The sequence below is a fragment of the Nomascus leucogenys genome, chromosome 20 (assembly GCF_006542625.1).
Source record: "Nomascus leucogenys isolate Asia chromosome 20, Asia_NLE_v1, whole genome shotgun sequence".
NCBI lineage: Eukaryota > Metazoa > Chordata > Mammalia > Primates > Hylobatidae > Nomascus > Nomascus leucogenys.
Genome location: NC_044400.1, coordinates 16,019,013 through 16,039,118, shown reverse-complemented (window position 1 = coordinate 16,039,118; position 20,106 = coordinate 16,019,013). Strand labels below are relative to the sequence as shown.

General features: G+C 37.1%; 1 protein-coding gene across 2 annotated transcripts in view; it reads right to left on the bottom strand.

The window, feature by feature from the left end:
- DARS1 (aspartyl-tRNA synthetase 1) overlaps window positions 1-20,106 on the bottom strand; it is an 84,752-nt gene that overhangs the window by 14,153 nt on the left and 50,493 nt on the right. For both annotated transcript variants that reach the window (XM_003267607.3, XM_030800908.1), the window contains 5 exons: window positions 14,024-14,104; window positions 12,897-12,956; window positions 4,427-4,538; window positions 2,827-2,961; window positions 485-632 (listed from right to left, as the gene is read on the bottom strand). In XM_003267607.3, coding sequence (XP_003267655.1) covers window positions 485-632; window positions 2,827-2,961; window positions 4,427-4,538; window positions 12,897-12,956; window positions 14,024-14,104 — 536 coding nt within the window. The remainder of the gene's footprint in view (window positions 1-484; window positions 633-2,826; window positions 2,962-4,426; window positions 4,539-12,896; window positions 12,957-14,023; window positions 14,105-20,106) is intronic.

Genomic DNA, 20,106 nt, shown 5'->3' with positions numbered 1-20,106 from the left:
AGAAGCAGTATTCTGAGTGTAGATTTTTCCAACCAATTAAATGGATCATCTAACTGATAAATCTTTATATATATGTTCATAGAAACTTAAGTTTGTATGTTTAAATTGAAGAATTTTTTTTTTTTTTTGAAACAGAGTCTCGCTGTCGCCCAGGCTGGAGTGCAGTGGCGCGATTTCGGCTCACTGCAAGCTCCGCCCCCCAGGGTTCACGCCATTCTCCTGCCTCAGCCTCCCGCATAGCTGGGACTATAGGCGCCCACCACCTCGCTCGGCTAATTTTTTTTTTTGTATTTTTAGTAGAGACGGGGTTTCACCGTGTCAGCCAGGATGGTCTCGATCTCCTGACCTCGTGATCCACCCACCTCGGCCTCCCAAAGTGCTGGGATTACAGGTGTGAGCCACCGTGCCCGGCCTGAAGAATTTTTTTTTAAAGATCCCAAACATTTGAAATTAAGTCCATCTAGGTGCATAAAATACTTTTTACCTTTCTTGAAGTCCTTTGAATATTTGTACCATGGTGTCAGCAATTTCTTCCATAACTTCGTGGTAATGGTAATTAAAAGCCATTTCAATGTCCAAACCAACAAACTCAGTTAGATGTCTATGGGTATTAGAGTCTTCTGCTCTGAATACTGTGAAGTTAATAAAAGAAATAGAGAGCAAATACTGTTTTCAATTTTGGATAAATTGGGATTTAAATACAAAATTTTATTTAGTTGGATTCCAGTGGTATTATTTTCATATTACAGGGCTGGAAGGACCTCTGATGAACCATCTGTTTGAGCATTCTCTTGGACAGCAAGTTCATTACAAACTCCTACGGTCATGCAATAAAAGCCGTACCAAATGTAAATTAATAAGAGAGGTTCACGAGAACCCTGGGGGAATGCAAGAGCCTGAGGTGTCCTCTCAATATTTAAAAATACATTCAATTATGACCAAGATAGTGAGTTCTTCTCCATTTTATTAAAACCTGACTCAAACTAAGTGAAACTCTACAAATAAAGTAACATACATATTCCATTTGACTACAGCAGTCATTTATAGGAATATTTGTGATGTGAAAGATGACTCGAGCTACAGTCAGGAAGACTGGACAGGAGGAAAAGGCACTGAGGATATTAAGAGCCATTAGCTCAGTCCAACTAATATCCAGTCCAGCCAATATCCAGTCCAGCCTTAATATCCTCAGTGCCTTTTCCTCCTGTCCAGTCTTTTTGACTCTAGCTCAACTCACCTTTCACATCACTAATATTCCTATAATACATCCTTGCTCAGAAACTTAACAATGGTTCCCAAATGACTACTGTAGTAAGACATAACATGACAAAAAAAAACCCTAAAACCTTTATGCTTTCATAAGTTTATCCTAACCTATATTTTCTCACTTCTTAATAGTTAACTTGTCTTATTTTTGTTTTCTTGTGTAATTCTTGCTCTTTACTTACTCTGCTTCCTGTCTAGAATGCCATCTCTGTTGTCTATATATCCTACTTTGCCCTTAAAGCAAATCTCAGTTTGAATTTTCTTTTATGGTGACTTTAGCAAACTCCATTTTCTCTCTTTACACTTACTATTTATACTACATAATTAACACCCATTTGCTGATTGTATAGGACAATCTGATTATTTGTTGTGAAAATTATTTGATTATTCCCTATGACTGTGATATGTATGTATGTCTTAGTCTTGTTAGCAGGCACAATATTGATTCCCTTATCACTCAAAGCATGGTCTGGAAATGAGCAGCATCAACAATACCCAGGAACTTGTGAGAACTGCAGAATCTCAGACCTCTCCCCAGATTAACTGATCAGAATCTGCATTTTAACAAGATCTCCAGGTAATCTGTGTGCATATTAACATTTGAGAAGTGCTGGCTGGTTCTTCTTTTATGTACATGGTACCTAGCACAAGGTTATATAAGCAGCAGGTGTTCAACAAATAACTAGTTAATAAATTCAGAAAATTAAGATCCTTAATGATCTTGCCAGTTTCTCTATTAGCAAGTATTTAATTTTTATTAAGGCATCAAAAAACATATATAAAATAACTTGGTAAGTGTTAAAGTAATGCTGGCTTTTCACTTACAATTAGCTTCAAAAAAGAATCTGCCACATGATTTCGTGCCTGTGCTTGACTTTTAGCAAACATTTCTTAAAGACCATATTAATATAATTTATTAAATATAAGGTATTTGTTAGTAGTTTCTAATGGACATCAGCACATTACCAATAGTAAAGACAATACAAACAAAATAGTGAAACAGAACAGCTCTGGAATAAAATTAATAGCAAATTAGACAGAGGTACATTGTAAACTTACAGGAGTAAGAAGTTATAAAGGACAAAAACATATATTACTTTGACCACTGCAACTACCTGCTCTTTAGTGCTGATAGGGAGCTGAAAAGAGTCCAAATGGGAGCTAATTCTGTTCTAACTGCACTGAGGTATATTAAAACATATACTTAGGTATATTTCAGATGGTGTATATTTTCAAAAAATGCATTTTTAAAATGACATTCTCAAGATAAAAATTTTCTTCAGCACTCCTGTAAGAATACATATGCTTATAATTGTATTCACATGGAATGATGCTCAACTGTTTAAAGTACTATTGACCATATTATTATTATTATTACTTTTAGGAAAATGTCTACCCAAATATATTATCTCTAACTCAAAGCCTAGCATTTGTGTAGTCAGCAGATAAAATAATTTAAGCTTTCAAAGTGTCTGTACATTATATAAGTAAAATGTTTCTAAAATTGTAACTACTGCATAATTAATGAACTTGGATAAAACATAACTGCCAAAATCTTACCTGGTCCAATACAGAAAACCTTCTCAAAATCAGCACAAATGCACATTTGCTTATATAGCTGTGGGGACTGAGCCAGGTATGCATTATTTTTAAAATATGACACAGTAAAAACATTGGCTCCTCCTTCACTGGCAGCTGAAAGGTAAACATTTATATTATTATAATCAATTGTAAGCTTATCAATGCAAACTTCTAGTTAAAAAGTTTATACTCAGGTAGCTCACTTTAAGAAAAACTGGAAAATGAAAAATTGTGGCTAAATCATAGTCTATATACATTGTCTTCTATATGATTCTAAATAGTTTATATTTAAACCAGATTTACTTCTTTGGCTATGCTTTTATTTCACTTCTGTGGATATATATGCTCCCTTTCTGCATCAATTTCAAAACTATTAAAGCCCCTTTGGAGTTGTAAAATTTTTTTTTTTTTAAATGAAAAAAGATATTCTTCATTTTTCCTTTTTTAAAAAAATTTCCCCAGGAGCTGGAATAATCATTTTTCTTTTCTTTTCTTTTTTTGAGATGGAGTCTTGCTCTGTCACCCACGCTAGAATGCCGAGGCACGATCTTGGCTCACTGCAACCTCCGCCTCCCAGGTTCAAGCGATTCTCCTGCCTCAGCCTCCCAAGTAGCTGGGACTACAGGCGTCTACCACCGCGCCCGGCTAGTTTTTGTATTTTTAGTACAGACGGGGTTTCATCATTTTGACCAGGCTGGTCTCGAACTCCTGACCTCGTGATCCACCCGCCTTGGCTTCCCAAACTCCTGGGATTACAGGCATGAGCCACTGTGCCCAGCCTGGAATAATCATTTTTCTAATTATTAAGAATGCAATGTTCAATTTTGAATTTGTAACAAAATGCCATTTGTAACACACTTTCTAGTGTTAAACAAATCTAAAAACGGTAAAATGATTAAGACAAGATTCTCATACAAGAATAAGAATTAGCCAGGCGTGGTGGCTCACATCTGTAATCCCAGCACTCTGGGAGGCCGAGGCAGATGGATCACCTCAGGTTGGGAGTTCGAGACCAGCCTGACCAACATGGAGAAACCCTGTATCTACTAAAAACACAAAATTGGCTGGGCGTGGTGGCGCATGCTTGTAATCCCAGCTACTAAGGGGGCTGAGGCAGGAGAATCGCTTGAACTCGGGAGGTGGAGGTTCAGTGAGCCAAATTCACAACACTGCACTCCAGCCTGGGCAACAAGAATTAAGGAAATTTTCCCATCATTAGTATTTACTGATTTTACAATGCAGTTTATACAAAACAAAACTGCAATACTAATTTCAAAAGAAATCTATATAATGAAAGTAGTTCCTGGTGTAACTTCTGTAACAAGAATCTTGCTTTGTGTGTTACTGCCTCACATTACAATCATTATCACAAAATGACTCTTGGAATAAGAAAATGTACTTATTAAAGTTGGTGATATATGATTGTTGCTATATAAGATGGTCTTCAAAATAGTAGTCTCATGGCAATAAACATTAATGGACACTCGGGATTCTCAAGTTAAAAATTTTATTAATATAAAGCAACTCTGGGGAGAGCAAATTTATTTTTAAAAATTAAGACAAGTATTTTGAAGCATACCTGAAATAATTTTAGGAGTTTGGATTTCCACAAAACCTTTGTTAATTAAAGTTTCTCGGAAGAGATGGCAGATGCCAGACTGGAGACGGAAGACTGCCTGACTAGTTGATGTCTAGAAGACAGTAATAAAATCTAATTAAATCAATGTAGTTAATTACTAAGCACTAACTCTGTGGGCTAGGCACTGTGGAAACCTAACAATTCTTGCTTTCAACATTTTTAAATTCTAATAATTGGAGAGAAGACAAAAGGACACAAATAAATACAAGGCAAAAAGGCATGCTGGAATATAATGGCTATATATGATCATATAAAGGTATTTCACCAGAAACGCTTAGTGAGCAGATGTTTTAATTTGTAGGAATTCCATAAAAGAAAAATGTTTCTTAACAATTAGTGAAACAACTTACTTGTGAATGGTCTTACTGTTTTTTTTAAAAGGCAACCCATAAAGTGAGACATAGCAATGTTTGTGCAGCATACTATTGTTCTAAGTAAGCTTTTGGTACTTGACAATAAATGAATAAAAACCATGTATTTTTATTTTAACCATTACAACAATACAATTGCAGATACTTGTGTATTTGTTCAATTAGATTAAGAAATTAAAAAGAAAAAAAATACAATAAAAGGGGTAGGCATCCCATGACACTGATTTCCAATGTGGTACATAAAACAACAGTAGCACTCCAACTGTGCAGCACAGTTACCTGTTCTTTCTATTCTCTCTCTTCCCTCCTTTCTTTCTCAGTTTCTCTGGTCCTCCTATTTTACTTTTAGCCTCAATCAGTTGTGATGATGACCAGAAAGCTCTAGAGGTAATTATCTCTACTTTAGACTAACTTTTGTCCACTTCTCTGGTCAAAAGAAGTGACTTCTTATCTTTAGGTCTTGGCTTATTATATTTCTAAAAAATAGCTATCCTATGGCTAGGTAGGTGTTCAGTAAAACATGTGACCTCAAACCACTAAGTTAGCTGTGAATAACTGAGTTAGGTGAAGAAGGTGTCTTCTTAGTCTCATTACAAGAATTTCAATTACTTCTCCCATATCAAAGGGCTCACCCCTTCTGCATTTACACAGTAGTACCCTGTGAAAACACTGTTAATAATGGAATGATTACATTTCTTTCACTCTAAAGAATGATATTTAAATAATCTTGAATTTCTGCAGATCAGATAAAAACATTCATGTAAACTGGTCATACTTAAGTAACATTATTTTATAACTTACATACAAAGTTACAAATCAATAGTTTCTCATAAAACAATGAAAACCATTTCAAAGGTCTTTATAATTTATTAGATTATTTACTTACTCATTTTCAAGATGTCTACATTTAAACTACAGAAAAAGACTTGCGTTTTTTTCACATTACGTGGTTTAGTGAAACATTTGGTTCATCCAATCAAAACAAATGGCATTATCTTCTGCTTTCAAAAACCTAGTGACCTATTTAGCAAAAAGCTGTTTCACTGTTACTGACAAATGTACAGAGATGTATTTCACTTCAGAATATATTCTATAAGAGGGTCACTGAATACATTTTATTGCCGCTTGTCCCTTGGCTAGTTCAACTAAACTTGGCTCACTGCAACCTCCACCTCCTGGGTTCAAGTGATTCTCCTGCCTCAGCCTCCTGAGTAGCTAGGATTATAGGTGCCCGTCACCATGCCCAGCTAATTTTTGTATTTTTAGTAGAGACTGGGTTTCACCATGTTGGCCAGGCTGGTCTTGAACCCCTGACCTCAGGCGATCTGCTCATCACGGCCTCCCAAAGTGCTGGGATTACAGCTGTGAGCCACGACGCCTGCCTAAACTCACTTCAACATCTTGCTAAATGGAAATTAAACTTATGAACTGGTTGTCATAGATTATTTAATATGAATTGAAATTCCGCCAATTATGTTTTTAAAAAACTGTACCTCTTCACTTCCTGATTGTACAAACAACTATGTTAATGTGTAACATTTATGGGGAAAATGGATCTGTCATATATAAGAAAAATGATTTTTTTCTCATTAGTTTCTTCAAGGCACTTGCTAATAGGAAGACAGGCACCTACTTGATTAGACAGTGAACAGTTATTCACATGACAATTCTAATACATCCTAATTTCCACCTAGCATTTACATACTGGAGAATATTTTCTAGCAGATTCCAGCTTTTAAATGGTTTAATTTGAAAACCACCAATCACAGGGGTAGATGGGAAAAGAATTAAACAAAAAGGAATTACTAAATATAAGATGTTCTTTAAAAGTAAATAACAAGGAAGAAAAACAAATATTTCAAAATAAATCTTCAACTATTTTGATTATGTATCTTACTAGCAAGAATACCCATTACTGCAAAGAGAATCACATTGTGCGAGCGAATTCAGACTAGCTATCTCTGCTGGTTGGAACAAGACAAAGAGGTAAGATTAGTATCCTGTAAACTCTCTGACTTTGCTCAGAGGAAAATAATGTCCTCAGGCCCAGGTTAGTCAGTTAATTTAGTAGAGGAAGAGTACTAAGCAGACTGCATCAGAGTCTGAGAAACTTTTTGTACCTACTGCTGGGTTGTCTTTCTACATTTATTCCTCTTTCAAAAAGCATTATCATTACATGAGAGAACAACACAATATAGTTAAAATAAGAAATGGTAATGGTATTTTTTCCTCTCCTGATCGAAACAAGACACTCTGGGTAGAACACATCTAAAGAGAAACAAAATCAATTTTTTATAGACTCATTTTAAAACTGTTTCCCTATTACATATTGATTACTACAACTGACTTCTACACGTGTGTAAGAATTTGATGGTTAAGGTAAAAATCAACAATGATCCAACTTATCAGTAAGATTACAGAGTGTATATAACAAAAGAAAAGTATGTTTAATAGGATAATTATATATTAAATCTATCTCAAATTAAATGCTTCTAAAATATAGTACATAAAATGAATGCAACATATGTTAATTTCAATGCAAATATATAACAACCTTATTTTCAATTGCCAAGGAATGTACAAATACTTTATATATTTAATTTATCATTACTATACTTACCCTTACCTTAAGATACCTAAATGAACAGGAAAAAGGCTTTCTTTATCATTTAAGTTACAAACCATACTAATAATATTAGTTTCCTTAATGTTTACATCTAAAAATTGTTTTGGGTCAAACAAATATTTTCATGATTCCATAATATGTAAAAAAAATAGTACTTCCTCCTCACTCATTAAACAAATATTTATTATATGCCTCCTGGTACTGGGCTAGGTTTAGATGATAACGGTGATTACAGAGGGCATGAGGTAGAAGATAAACTAAACAGAAAGCAGAAAACTAATTTTTCTACACTTAAAAAAATTAATTTTAGAAAAACAAAACGAAAAACTCAGTCCTTGAACTTTAGTTCTAGAAAAGCTTGACATTCTTATATTAAAATAGTATTTTTAAATTCTATAGCAAACTTCCCAAAAGTATGGTTGTTAAAATTAAAACACTGCTATTCTGTATTACGTGAAAGATCTGAAATAAGGGGAAAAACAATATTCTGCATTTATAGAATTCCTTTCCCTGAGGTCCTCATAGCACTAGAAAGCAAAATTATATCTTTTGTGGAGAAGAGAGGTAGGTACGTGGAGAGAAGTAAGGGTGTTGAAAGAATTCCGATAGGAGACAAAAATTCAAACAAACCCAAACTTTATAAGGCACTCTTTAATAGTACTTAGCGCCTTACAATCCTCACAACAAATTACTTCCATGTTGTATTAGACTTGTAGCTTTTTAAAATACCTATTTAAGTTATCATCTTAGTTAAGATACCCACTATATCTTTTGCTTTTAATGGCTGCAGAGAATTCCTGTTTATTTATGGTTTATCAGGTTACAGAGACACTACTGTGAAGCTGGACTAGGGGTCAGGAGAGATAGTAGAAAAGGAAGTGGGAAAGACATTTCTAAAATGATATCTGACTTAATTCCAAAGGGAACTATTATTTTAAAAAATCAGATTTACGTAGAACTTTTTTTTTTTTTTTTGAGATGGAGGCTTACTCTGTTGCCCAGGCTGGAGTGCAGTGGTATGATTTCAGCTCACTGCAACCTCTGCCTCCAGGGTTCAAGCGAATCTCCTGCTTCAGCCTCCTGAGTAGCTGGGACTACAGGCACATGCCACCATGCCTGGCTAATTTTTTTGTATTTTTAGTAGAGACGGGGTTTCACCACGTTGGCCAGGCTGGTCTTGAACTCCTGACCTCAAGTGATCCACCCACTTCAGCCTCCCAAAGTGCTGGGATTACAGGCATGAGATATCACGCCTGGCCAGATTTATGTAGAATTTCTTTTTCCTTTTTTCTTTTTGAAATGGAATTTCTTTCTTGTCGCCCAGGCTAGAGTGCAATGGCGTGATCTTGGATCACTGCCAACCTCTGCCTCCTGGGTTCAAGCGGTTCTCCTGCCTCAGCCTCCCAAGTAGCTGGGATTACAGGTGCCCGCCACAATGCCTGGCTAATTTTTGTATTTTAAGTAGAGATGGGGTTTCATCATGTTGGCCAGGCTGGTCTTGAATTCCTGACCTTAAGTGATTCACTGCGCTTGGCCAGAATTACATAGAATTTCTAATCGAACAAAAGTAATATCTGTGAGAAAGAATCTGAGCTGTCTGCAATTGCTATTACATTACATATAATAACAATTGCAACAGGGGGATTCCAGCTGTGTGTTCAGGTTAACTCTGTGTCAAGACATTCCAACACATATCCATTCATTCTAACGTATGACAAAAACACTAGCAGATCAAGTATGTATGTCCTATGGAGGGACCCTGTGATCCATAGCAGTGCTGAGCATCCTTAAAATGTTTTTCTAATTGATGCATTGGTCTTGAGGTCAACAGTTATGACATCCCTGAGGATACCTCCCCTTGACTATTTCAGACTGTCCAGATCTACTTTCAAAGAACTCCTATAGCTGTGGTGATCAAACACCTATCATTTTCATGGCAGCCCCGAGTTCCCAATTTTCTGCCCACTGCTGACACAAACCAGCATTTCTTAAATTTGTCTTTTGCCTTCTTCTATCATTTCTGTCATACTGGGTATCTCTCGTACTAGTACTTAATATTTTCCTTTAAATCATATTTTAAAACTTAACTAATTCTAAGCAATAATATCCATGAAAACATGGATTTTATTTGCTGGTTATATTGTATAGCTATTAAAATAAAAAATGTTCATCTGTTTAACACCCAGAAATCACTGTGTACCTCCAGTGGTAAAGGTATCATACTTGGGAAAACACTGCAAAATCACTGAAATGTCATATAAGTTTCAATATATTGGCATCAAAACTATATTGCCAGGATAATCTCTTACACTACAAAATTACAAAACTTCTCTTAAACAGTTGAGATTTTAATTTTTAGTTTGGAAAATATGTATAGAAAGTAATGAGCTAGGCAATGTGTTAGAAGATGGGCTATTGATATTATCTAATTTTTCTTTGTTTAAGCGTTTTGTGGCTTTGTTAATAGAAAGTTTCAGGGAGATATGGCAAATAGGCTTATTTCCAATCAGTTAGTGGAGGCTGCCCTGAGTGCTGTGTGGCTACTTGAAGCTCATCAAGAATAATGTGTATGTGGTATGTTGTGCCTGATTGGGGGCATTTGCCATGAATGTAATTCTTTTCTCTTGGACAGACTGTTAACTTAAGGCAAGTACATGAGTTAAAGGGCTAACAGTCTGTCCAAGAGAAAAGAATGGTGAAGACAAAGGTGACAAATTTCAAAACAAAAATATGTAACTGATAAGCTGAAACCACACCATAATAGCAGATACTTTTCATTCATTAACCCACAGGGTCAAAGTAGAGTTCATTAGTGAACAATAAAATATATGCTCAGATAGCTATTTCTTAATCCCTGCATGCCAAAATATACCTAAACATTCAGGAAAAAAACTTACAGAATTACATAGTAGGGGCTATTTGATAGTGTGATTTCAGAGGTAGCACTGAGGATAATGTGGTGTATTAGCAAACGAAGGGAACTTTAGGAAAGCCATGGGGTCTCAAGGGTTAGGATGCCCATGAGTCCTGAATTGTCTATCCCATGGGCATGTGAAACCAAGTAGCAAAAAAGAGCTGATGATTCACCTTTAAAGATGGCTCAGTTTCTATGCTTACCTGGCAACCCAAGGGAGGGCATCCCTATTAAGGAGACCTCACACTACTAGTCTTATCTCCCCAACAAAATGATGTGTTCTTTGAAGATGACCAACACATATTCCACAGTATAAGAAACCTGTAATACGAACATAATAAATATTTTGTAGACTAGCTATAGTACAGGGGGTTTAGATAAAGAAATAAAATAAATAGACTGTAATTTTGAACCAACTAATCCATTCGTATTTGGGAAAAGTACTTAAACAATGATTCTCAAGAGGGAAGACTAACATTTACTCCTAGGACAACCTTCACCTGTACCTAAGAGTGAGGTGAAATAAAGGGGACAATTCTGATCTAAAGGGAACTCTCCTGAATAGGTTCCCAGAAAACCCTCCTAACCTGCTAACCTATGAGGATGAAGCTAATTTGCCGTGCCAATCTGGAATATGAGCTATGTGAGTGCTATGTATGAAAAGGGTGCCAAAGACATTTTAATTCACTTTTCTAGGAATGAAAATTGCTTTAACCTTCTTGGGGGCTGGAAGGTGAAGTATTTTTAATCAGGGCACCTGCCTGTAAAGTTCAGAGAGAAAACAATTCATATACAAGAAAAAAGTTAGGCTACACTAGAACCTAAAGGAGGATATATCTTAGAACGTTTGTATTATAGAAGAAGAATGGCAATTTTGCTTTTTATTTCCAAATTCTTTAACCCTTGATTTTGCTGACAGTCTATGAAAGAGCTAGTTGGGGACTAAATTAGATAGTAGTTAATTTTTTTTGAGACAGGATCTTGCTCTGTTGCCCAGACTGGAGTGCAGTGGTACAAACACAGCTCACTGCAGACTCAACCTCCTGGGCTCAAGCAATCCTCCTGCTTCAGCCTCCTGAGTAGCTGTGACCATAGATGTATGCCATCATGCTTGGCTAATTTTTAAATTTTTTAAGGAGACAGGGGTCCCGCCATGTTGCCCAGGCTGGTTTTAAACTCCTGCGCTCAAGCATTCTTCCCACCTCAGGCTCCCAAAGTGTTGGGATTACAGACGTGAGACACTGCACCAAACCAAGACAGTAGTTTAGAAGGAAGCTAAGGTGCTTAAAAACTTAGAGTTACTAATGTACACAACATCTCCCAAAATGTAAAGTCAAAGAGTTAAACATGTGAATGCTTGCAAGGGCCAAATAACATGAATGAATGAAATGAATGATATTTGCTGGGTGGTACAGGGCAAAGCAAAAGACAGTGTAAGAAACCTGTACATGTCCCATCTAGCATGCTAGCTCATGTTCCAGATTCTCCTCTTTTTAAGAAGTGTCATCCAGATTTTAAGGTGAAAACCCATTTTTTCAATGGTGGCAATGAATTTAAACAAAACAAAACAACCCAAAACCCAAAAACCCCTCAGGCCAAATTCTAGAGGCACAAACCAATAATAACTTGTGTGAACAACTAGCAAGGGCAAACAAATAAAGGAAGATATCTCACTCCTGTGGCCAACATACATGAAAAACCTGAGGTTTCTAGGTAGTATCAAGAGGACTTTGGATTACTGCTTGCTTTTCCTATACAAATTAAAATGGAAAAGGTAAAAGACAAAAAGCAAATAATTAGGAATAACATGAGTATATAATAAGGGTAGACTCACATGATGGTAGAAGAGCCAAGAAGAACTCTTAAGGTGACAAAAAATTTGAGCTTGAGGTAGAATATTTAAGTAAAAAAGGAAGATGTGGTCAAAATATTAAGAAAGAAAGATGCAATGGTTTTACTACAATAATGATGAAACCACTAAACTCTCTTTCACTTGCAACCAAACCAGAAAGGGAAACTGAAGACCCATGAGACTACTGCATAAACCACCAGAGCCAACTGCTTTTATATTTTTAATTTGGTGCTCCAATCAAATTCAAAGGATTGAAGCATTAATTACTCATCTCCACCTGGTCGATCTAAAATGTGCATGTAATTTTTTTCATAACTTTGTAGTGATATTAACGGTTATGTTTCTACTTGCTGAATAACTTGTCTAAAAAAGATATCACCTGGAAGCAAGATCATTTACTGGCTTCAAATTCATTTGTCATTTTAAAACAAAGAAAGTCAATATCCTGTTAACTAGTATTTAACCATTCCTGTTGCCTGCAGTTCTTTTTAGGGGAAGGGTCAGTCAGAAAAGGACATTGTTTCCTGTATTATATACTTACTGTCAGGCAAATACCATTTAGCTTTATAAGCCTGAGACAGGTATGGTATCCCTGCCCCTCTCGAATGCGGCATAATCGCTTCACTTAATAAATAAATGAGGCATACCCTAAGATCAATGACTCTGTTGTCTAATCTTGTATCCTGGTTAACAGTAGCTCTTCCTTCCTAAAAAAAAAGAAAAGAAAAAAACAAATTTTACTAATATTTTTAAGAGCACAAAAAATACTTTCAGAAGCCTTGTTTACTTTTAATTGAGTAGGATGTGTGTACGTTAATATTATGCCCGAAAATCAGGGATCTCAAACAATGGTAGAAACACAAAGTGCAGCCAGAGAGAAGTTAGCGTTAAAAGAGAGATGGAAAAAAGACAAAGAATGAACAGATATTAATGGTTTCTTTCCCTCCTCCACCCCTCAAAGCCTTCCCTCATTATTGGGATATAAGAAAAATTAACCACCCGCTTCTTCATTGATTCCTGGATTTAACCTGTTAGCCCAAGGGTGAAGGAACAGATAAAAGCTGACATAGAATAGTGGTTCTCAAAATGTGGTCTAGGGAGCAGTGAAGCTCCCTGAGACTTTCCAGAAGTTGATGAAGTCAAACTTACTTTTTCATAATAATACTTTTTGTTTTTCACTCTTCATGAGTGTACTGAGCAGTTTTCTAAAGCTTCTATGATGTGTATTATCACAATAGAATGAATGCAGAGGCAATATGAGAATCTAGTTTTGTCTATTAAGCCAGAAATTACAAAGAATTGTGGTTATATAAATAGAATGTCATCCAAAAGATGAGGTAGCTGAGTGGTTAAGGTAATGGACTGCTAAATACAATGTCACTCTTAAGAATAATTATTTTTTGCTTTGGACAACTGTAATTTTTTCATAAAATGTTATTAGCTTCATTATTTACATAATACTACATATGCAAACATGTATGCAATGTATATATAATTTTTAATAAATATTTAAAAATTTGTTTTAATTCCCAATACTGTAAATATTGATATATATACCAATAAAAACAAAAGCTTGTAGCGTTCTTAATTATTTTTAATAATGTAAAAGGCAACTCGATACCAAAAGGTTTGAGAATTGCTGATTTTAAGAGTAAGTTTAAATAACAATGGAGCTTAAAATCAATTCACAGGTACCCTTAGTACATCAGGTTTTCAATGTTTTGCAAACTAAATATACAGAGGAAGCATAATATTTCATAAGTATAATTTTTACCTCTTCTCCTTCCGCCTCAGGCCGAACAGCATCATCCAGCTGCAGGGGCAGACGGGGTTCAGCCAAACTGATCACATAAATCTGTAAGTGAGAGATTGCCAAAAATAGTAGAAAGCACGCAAAATCTGCATCTTTTGCTTAAAAAACAATCTACAGTTTACTTAAGCATGAAGCAATGTTTGCATAATTGAAACTACTTGCTGAAATCAAACAAGATGATACAGGTTTTTTCACCTTGATGATCTGTCTAAAATGGGGATAATAATATTTTTTGCCTACCTCTATGGTTGTTAGAACAGTCAAATAAGATAACACATATAAAAATTATTTGTAAATTCTAAGATGCCTACCAATGTAATAAGTAATGACTGGGGTGTAGGCACTGGCTTACGGTCCAGCTATGTCAAAAAAGCTATGGTTAGGGGTTGGTGCTGTGGCTCATACCTATAATCCCAGCACTTAAGGAGGCTGTGGTGGGTTGATCACTTGAGCCCAGGAGTTTGAGACTAGGCTGAGCAACATGGTGAAACCCTGTCTCTACAAAAAATACAAACATTAGCCAGGCATGGTGGCGCGTGCCTAAAATCCCAGCTACTTGGGTGGCTGAGGCACAAGGATCACTTGAACCTGGGAGGCAGAGGTTGCAGTGAGCCAAGATTGCACCACTGCACTCCAGCCTGGGTGACAGAGTGAGACCCTGTCTCAAAAAAACAAAAACAGAAACAAAAACAAACACAAACACAAAAAAGCTATTGTTAGGGAAATCACTTAATCTCAGAGCTTCACTTAAAATAAAGCCTGCTATAAGAATCAAACAGAATAATAAATGTGAAAACACTTTACTCATGTGAAGGAGCAATTAACATATGACTTGTTATCATTTTTTTTTTTTTTTTTTTTTGAGACGGAGTCCCACTCTGTCACCCAGGCTGGAGTGCAATGGTGTGGTCTTGGCTCACTGCAACCTCTGTCACCCGGGTTCAAGCGATTCTCCCACCTCAGCCTCCCAAGTGGCTGGGACTAAAGGCACGTGCCACCACACCAGCTAATTTTTGTATTTTTAGTAGAGACAGCGTTTCACTATGTTGGCCAGGCTGGTCTCGAACTCGTGACCTCGTGATCTGCCTGCCTTGGCCTCCCAAAGTGCTGGGATTACAGGCATGAGCCACCACACCCGGCCGTCTTGTTATTTTTAACAGTATTTGGCCAGTGCCACTGCCACTGCCACCACTAGGATCAAATTCAGTCCAGCTCTGCTACACTTCTTTTCTCATTCTTTCTCCTTTCAAGTATCCCTTCATTGTTCTCTCTCATCAAACATGTTACAAACATCTCATTTCCTGCCAGTCTCCTGGTTAGGAAATGCCCTAGAGGATGTTCCTTTATGTTGTCAAAATCCTTCAATAGGCCAGGCGCGGTGGCTCACGCCTGTAATCCCAGCACTTTCGGAGGCCGAGGCGGGTGGATCACGAGGTCAGGAGATTGAGACCATCCTGGCTAACACAGTGAAACGCCGTCTCTACTAAAAAAAACACAAAAAATTAGTGGGGCGTGGTGGCAGGCGCCTATAGTCCTAGCTACTCGGGAGGCTGAGGCAGGAGAATGGCGTGAACCTGGGAGGTGGAGGTTGCAGTAAGCCGAGATCCCGCCACTGCACTCCAGCCTGTGTGACACAGCGAGACTCTGTCTCGAAAAGAAAAATAAATAAATAAATAAAAAATAAAAATTCCCTCAATATTCACTCACACTAATTTCACATTTTAGTGATAAAAAGCAACTGGCTCATAAAGACTGAACTAGAGTTTTTTGCTTTTTGTTTTTCTGGCTACCTTTAAAGCATATTACCATATTAGTTAACCCAAACTATGTCTGGAAAACCTGCTAAAGCACAAACGGGAAAAATACCTTATTTAATTACTTCAGGAAAGGGAATTATACTCTTCTAGTTGGCAGATCAATATTGGCATTCAGCTTAGATACTCCAAGAAATAGTGTAGGATACTCTAGTATTCCTTATTATAAAATAGAATTATTTGTCACCACTCCCTAAACCCAAATTCTAGGATTCCCTTTGACAAGTTAACAGAAACTTGATCTCCAATCCAAATTGGAGAACTGAAGAGCTGCTACTTCTACTTTTATAACTAGTGGGAATTCATCATCCTCTTTACTAGACCATGAGTACTCTGACCCTAGAATCTTCACATAGTGCTTGGCTCATAGTACCTATCAACAGTAACTACTGGCTGAATAAATAAATAAGTGATAAAGCAAAGTCATTACTTATATAAGATTCTACTTAGTAGGTAATACTTCATGCTTTGTGAAATACTTTATAATTATTTTTATTATGGCAAAATCTGTAAGCTCTTTAGGCTTAAAATTTATTACTAATATTTATTAATGTTGCACTGCACACATCTAGACAATAAGAATATCTTAAAACTACATTTGCTTCTAGTAAAAAAACAGAAATATAGATACACACACACACACACACACTTTTTTTTTTTTAGTTTTGAGACAGGGTCTTGCTCTGTCACCCAGGCTAGAGCGCAGTGGCGTGATCATAGCTCACTGTAACCTCCAACTCCTGGGCTCAAGCGATCCTCCCACCCTGGCCTCCCAAAGCACTGGGATTACAGGTGTGAGCCACCATATCTGGCCAAATTTTCTTTTTTTTTTTTTTTGAGATGGAGTCTTGCTCTTTCACCCAGGCTGGAGTGCAGTGGCGCCATCTTGGCTCACTGCAGGCTCCGCCCCCTGGGGGTTCACGCTATTCTCCTGCCTCAGCCTCCCGCGTAGCTGGGACTACAGGCGCCTGCCACCTCGCCCTGCTAATTTTTTGTATTTTTAGTAGAGACGGGGTTTCACCATGTTAGCCAGGATGGTCTTGATCTCCTGACCTCGTGATCCACCCGCCTCGGCCTCCCAAAGTGCTGGGATTACAGGCGTGAGCCACCATGCCCGGCCTCAAATTTTCTTTATTCAAGTACTGAAAAAGATGTGTTACTTGGAAAATGTGGGAGTTATCTTTCTTGGTCAACATAAATGGGTTTATTCATTTATCTTTATTCTTACTCTTTGGTCAGTTTGTCTTTACTAGGTTACAAACTTCCTGGTGGGGTTGGTTCAAGATGAGACTTACACAAACACAACAAAGTCATTTGTCAAATTAGGTCAGTAAAAATTACAAGGTTTTCTAAGTCTTGAAGAGTTCCATGAAAATCGATTCCAGTTAAATACAATGTTACTCTTAAATTAGTAAGTACATATGGGCCTATCTCTGAATCTGTCTGCCTGACTCTTACATATGGTCATGCATGTGCACACGGATCAGGGCGAGAAGAGGCCATGCTGTCTTAAAGACTACTCCTTAAGAGAAATCTAGTGATGCATATTGTAGATACAATCTAGACCTAAATCTGAGCACTGTAGGTTCAAACTGGCAGGGTTATTTCAACAGTACTAAATATGTGTGAATTCACTTAAGATTTTTTGTTGTTGTTGAGATGGGGTCCCACTTAGTCACGCAGGTTGGAGTGCAGTGGTGCGATCTTGGCTCACTGCAACCTCTGTCTCCTGGGTTCAAGCAATTCTCTTGCCTCAGCCTCCTGAGTAGCTGGGATTGCATGCACCTGCCATCATGCCTGGCTAATTTTTGTATTTTTAGTAGAAACAAGGTTTCACCATGTTGATCAGGCTGGTCTTGAACTCCCGATCTCAAGTGACACTTATGGTATTTTAAGTCAATGATAATGAGCTCTTTCTGTTTGTAATCCTGAGAAAAAACAGATCAGAGATAAGTCTTGCTTAAAAAAAAAAAGGAAGCTACTGTTGGAATATAAGACCAATAAGGTACTATTTATTTTGACTTCTCTATGTTGTAAAAAATATCTGAAAAATAATGATTATAAGATTAAGAATTAATTAATCATCCTTTAAAAGTATATCATCATTAGTTGATGCAGTTTCTTCCTAGCATCGACGGTCTTTACAATTTGGCATGTTTTTGCAGTGGCTGGTACTAGTTGTTCCTTTCCATGTTTAGTGCTTCCTTCAGGAGCTCTTGTAAGGCAGGCCTGGTGGTGACAAAATCTCTCAGCATTTGCTTGTCTGTAAAGTATTTTATTTCTCCTTCACTTATGAAGCTTAGTTTGGCTGGATATGAAACTCTGGGTTGAAATTTCTTTTCTTTAAGAATGATGAATATTGGCCCCCACTCTCTTCTGGCTTGTAGAGTTTCTGCCAAGAGATCAGCTGTTAGTCTGATGGGCTTCCTTTTGTGGGTAACCCGACCTTTCTCTCTGGCTGCCCTTATTTTTTCCTTCATTTCAACTTTGGTGAATCTGACAATTGTGTGTCTTGGAGTTGCTCTTCTCGAGTATCTTTGTGGCGTTCTCTGTATTTCCTGAATTTGAATGTTGCCCTGCCTTGCTAGGTTGGGGAAATTCTCCTGGATAATATCCTGAAGAGTGTTTTCCAACTTGGTTCCATTCTCCCCGTCACTTTCAGGTACACCAATCAGACTACTGACCAATCTACTGACCAATCAGACAGTAGATTTGGTCTTTTCACATAGTCCCATGTTTCTTGGAGGCTTTGTTCGTTTCTTTTTACTCTTTTTTTCTCTGAACTTCTCTTCTCGCTTCATTTCATTCATTTGATCTCCAATCACTGATACTCTTTCTTCCACTTGATCAAATTGGCTACTGAAGCTTGTGCATGCATCACGTAGTTCTTGTGCCATGGTTTTCAGCTCCATCAGGTCATTTAAGTTCTTCTCTATGCTGTTTATTCTAGTTAGCCATTCGTCTAATCTTTTTTCAAGGTTTTTAGCTTCTTTGCGATGCGTTCGAACATCCTCCTTTAGCTCAGAGAAGTTTATTACCTATCGTCTGAAGCCTTCTTCTCTCAATTTGTCAAAGTCATTCTCTGTCCAGCTTTGTTCCGTTGCTGGCGAGGAGCTGCGTTCCTCTGGAGGAGAAGAGGCGCTCTGATTTTTAGAATTCTCAGCTTTTCTGCATCAACTAACGAGCAAAATAACCAGCTAACATCATGACAGGATCAAATTCACACATAACAATATTAACCTTAAATGTAAATGGGCTAACTGCTCCAATTAAAAGACACAGACTGGCAAATTGGACAGAGTCAAGACCCATCAGTGTGCTGTATTCAGGAAACCCATCTCACGTGCAGAGACACATATAGACTCAAAATAAAGGGATGGAGGAAGATCTACCAAGCAAATGGAAACCAAAAAAACAGGGGTTGCAAACCTAGTCTCTGATAGAACAGACTTTAAACCAACAAAGATCAATGGAGACAAAGAAGGCCATTACATAATGGTAAAGGGATCAATTCAACAAGAAGAGCTAACTATCCTACATATATATGCACCCAATACAGGAGCACCCAGATTCATAAAGCAAGTCCTTAGAAACCTACAAAGAGACTTAAGACTCCCACACAATAATAATGGGAGACTTTAACACCCCACTATCAACATTAGACACATCAATGAGACAGAAAGGTAAGTATACCCAGGAATTGAACTCAGCTCTGCACCAAGCAGACCTAATAGACATCTACAGAACTCTCCACCCCAAATCAACAGAATATACATTCTTCTCAGCACCACATTACACTTATTCCAAAATTGACCACATAGTTGGAAGTAAAACACTCCTCAGTAAATGTAAAAGAACAGAAATTATAACAAACTGTCTCTCAGACCACAGTGCAATCAAACTAGAACTCAGGATTAAGAAACTCACTCAAAACTACTCAACTACATGGAAACTGAACAACCTGCTCCTGAATGACAACTGGGTACATAATGAAATGAAGGCAGAAATAAAGATGTTCTTTGAAATCAATGAGAACAAAGACACAACATACCAGAATCTCTGGGACACATTTAAAGCAGTGTGTAGAGGGAAATTTATAGCACTGAATGCCCACAAGAGAAAGCAAGAAAGATCTAAAATTGACACCCTAACATCACAATTAAAAGAATTAGAGAAGCAAGCGCAAACACATTCAAAAGCTAGCAGAAGGCAAGAAATAACTAAGATCAG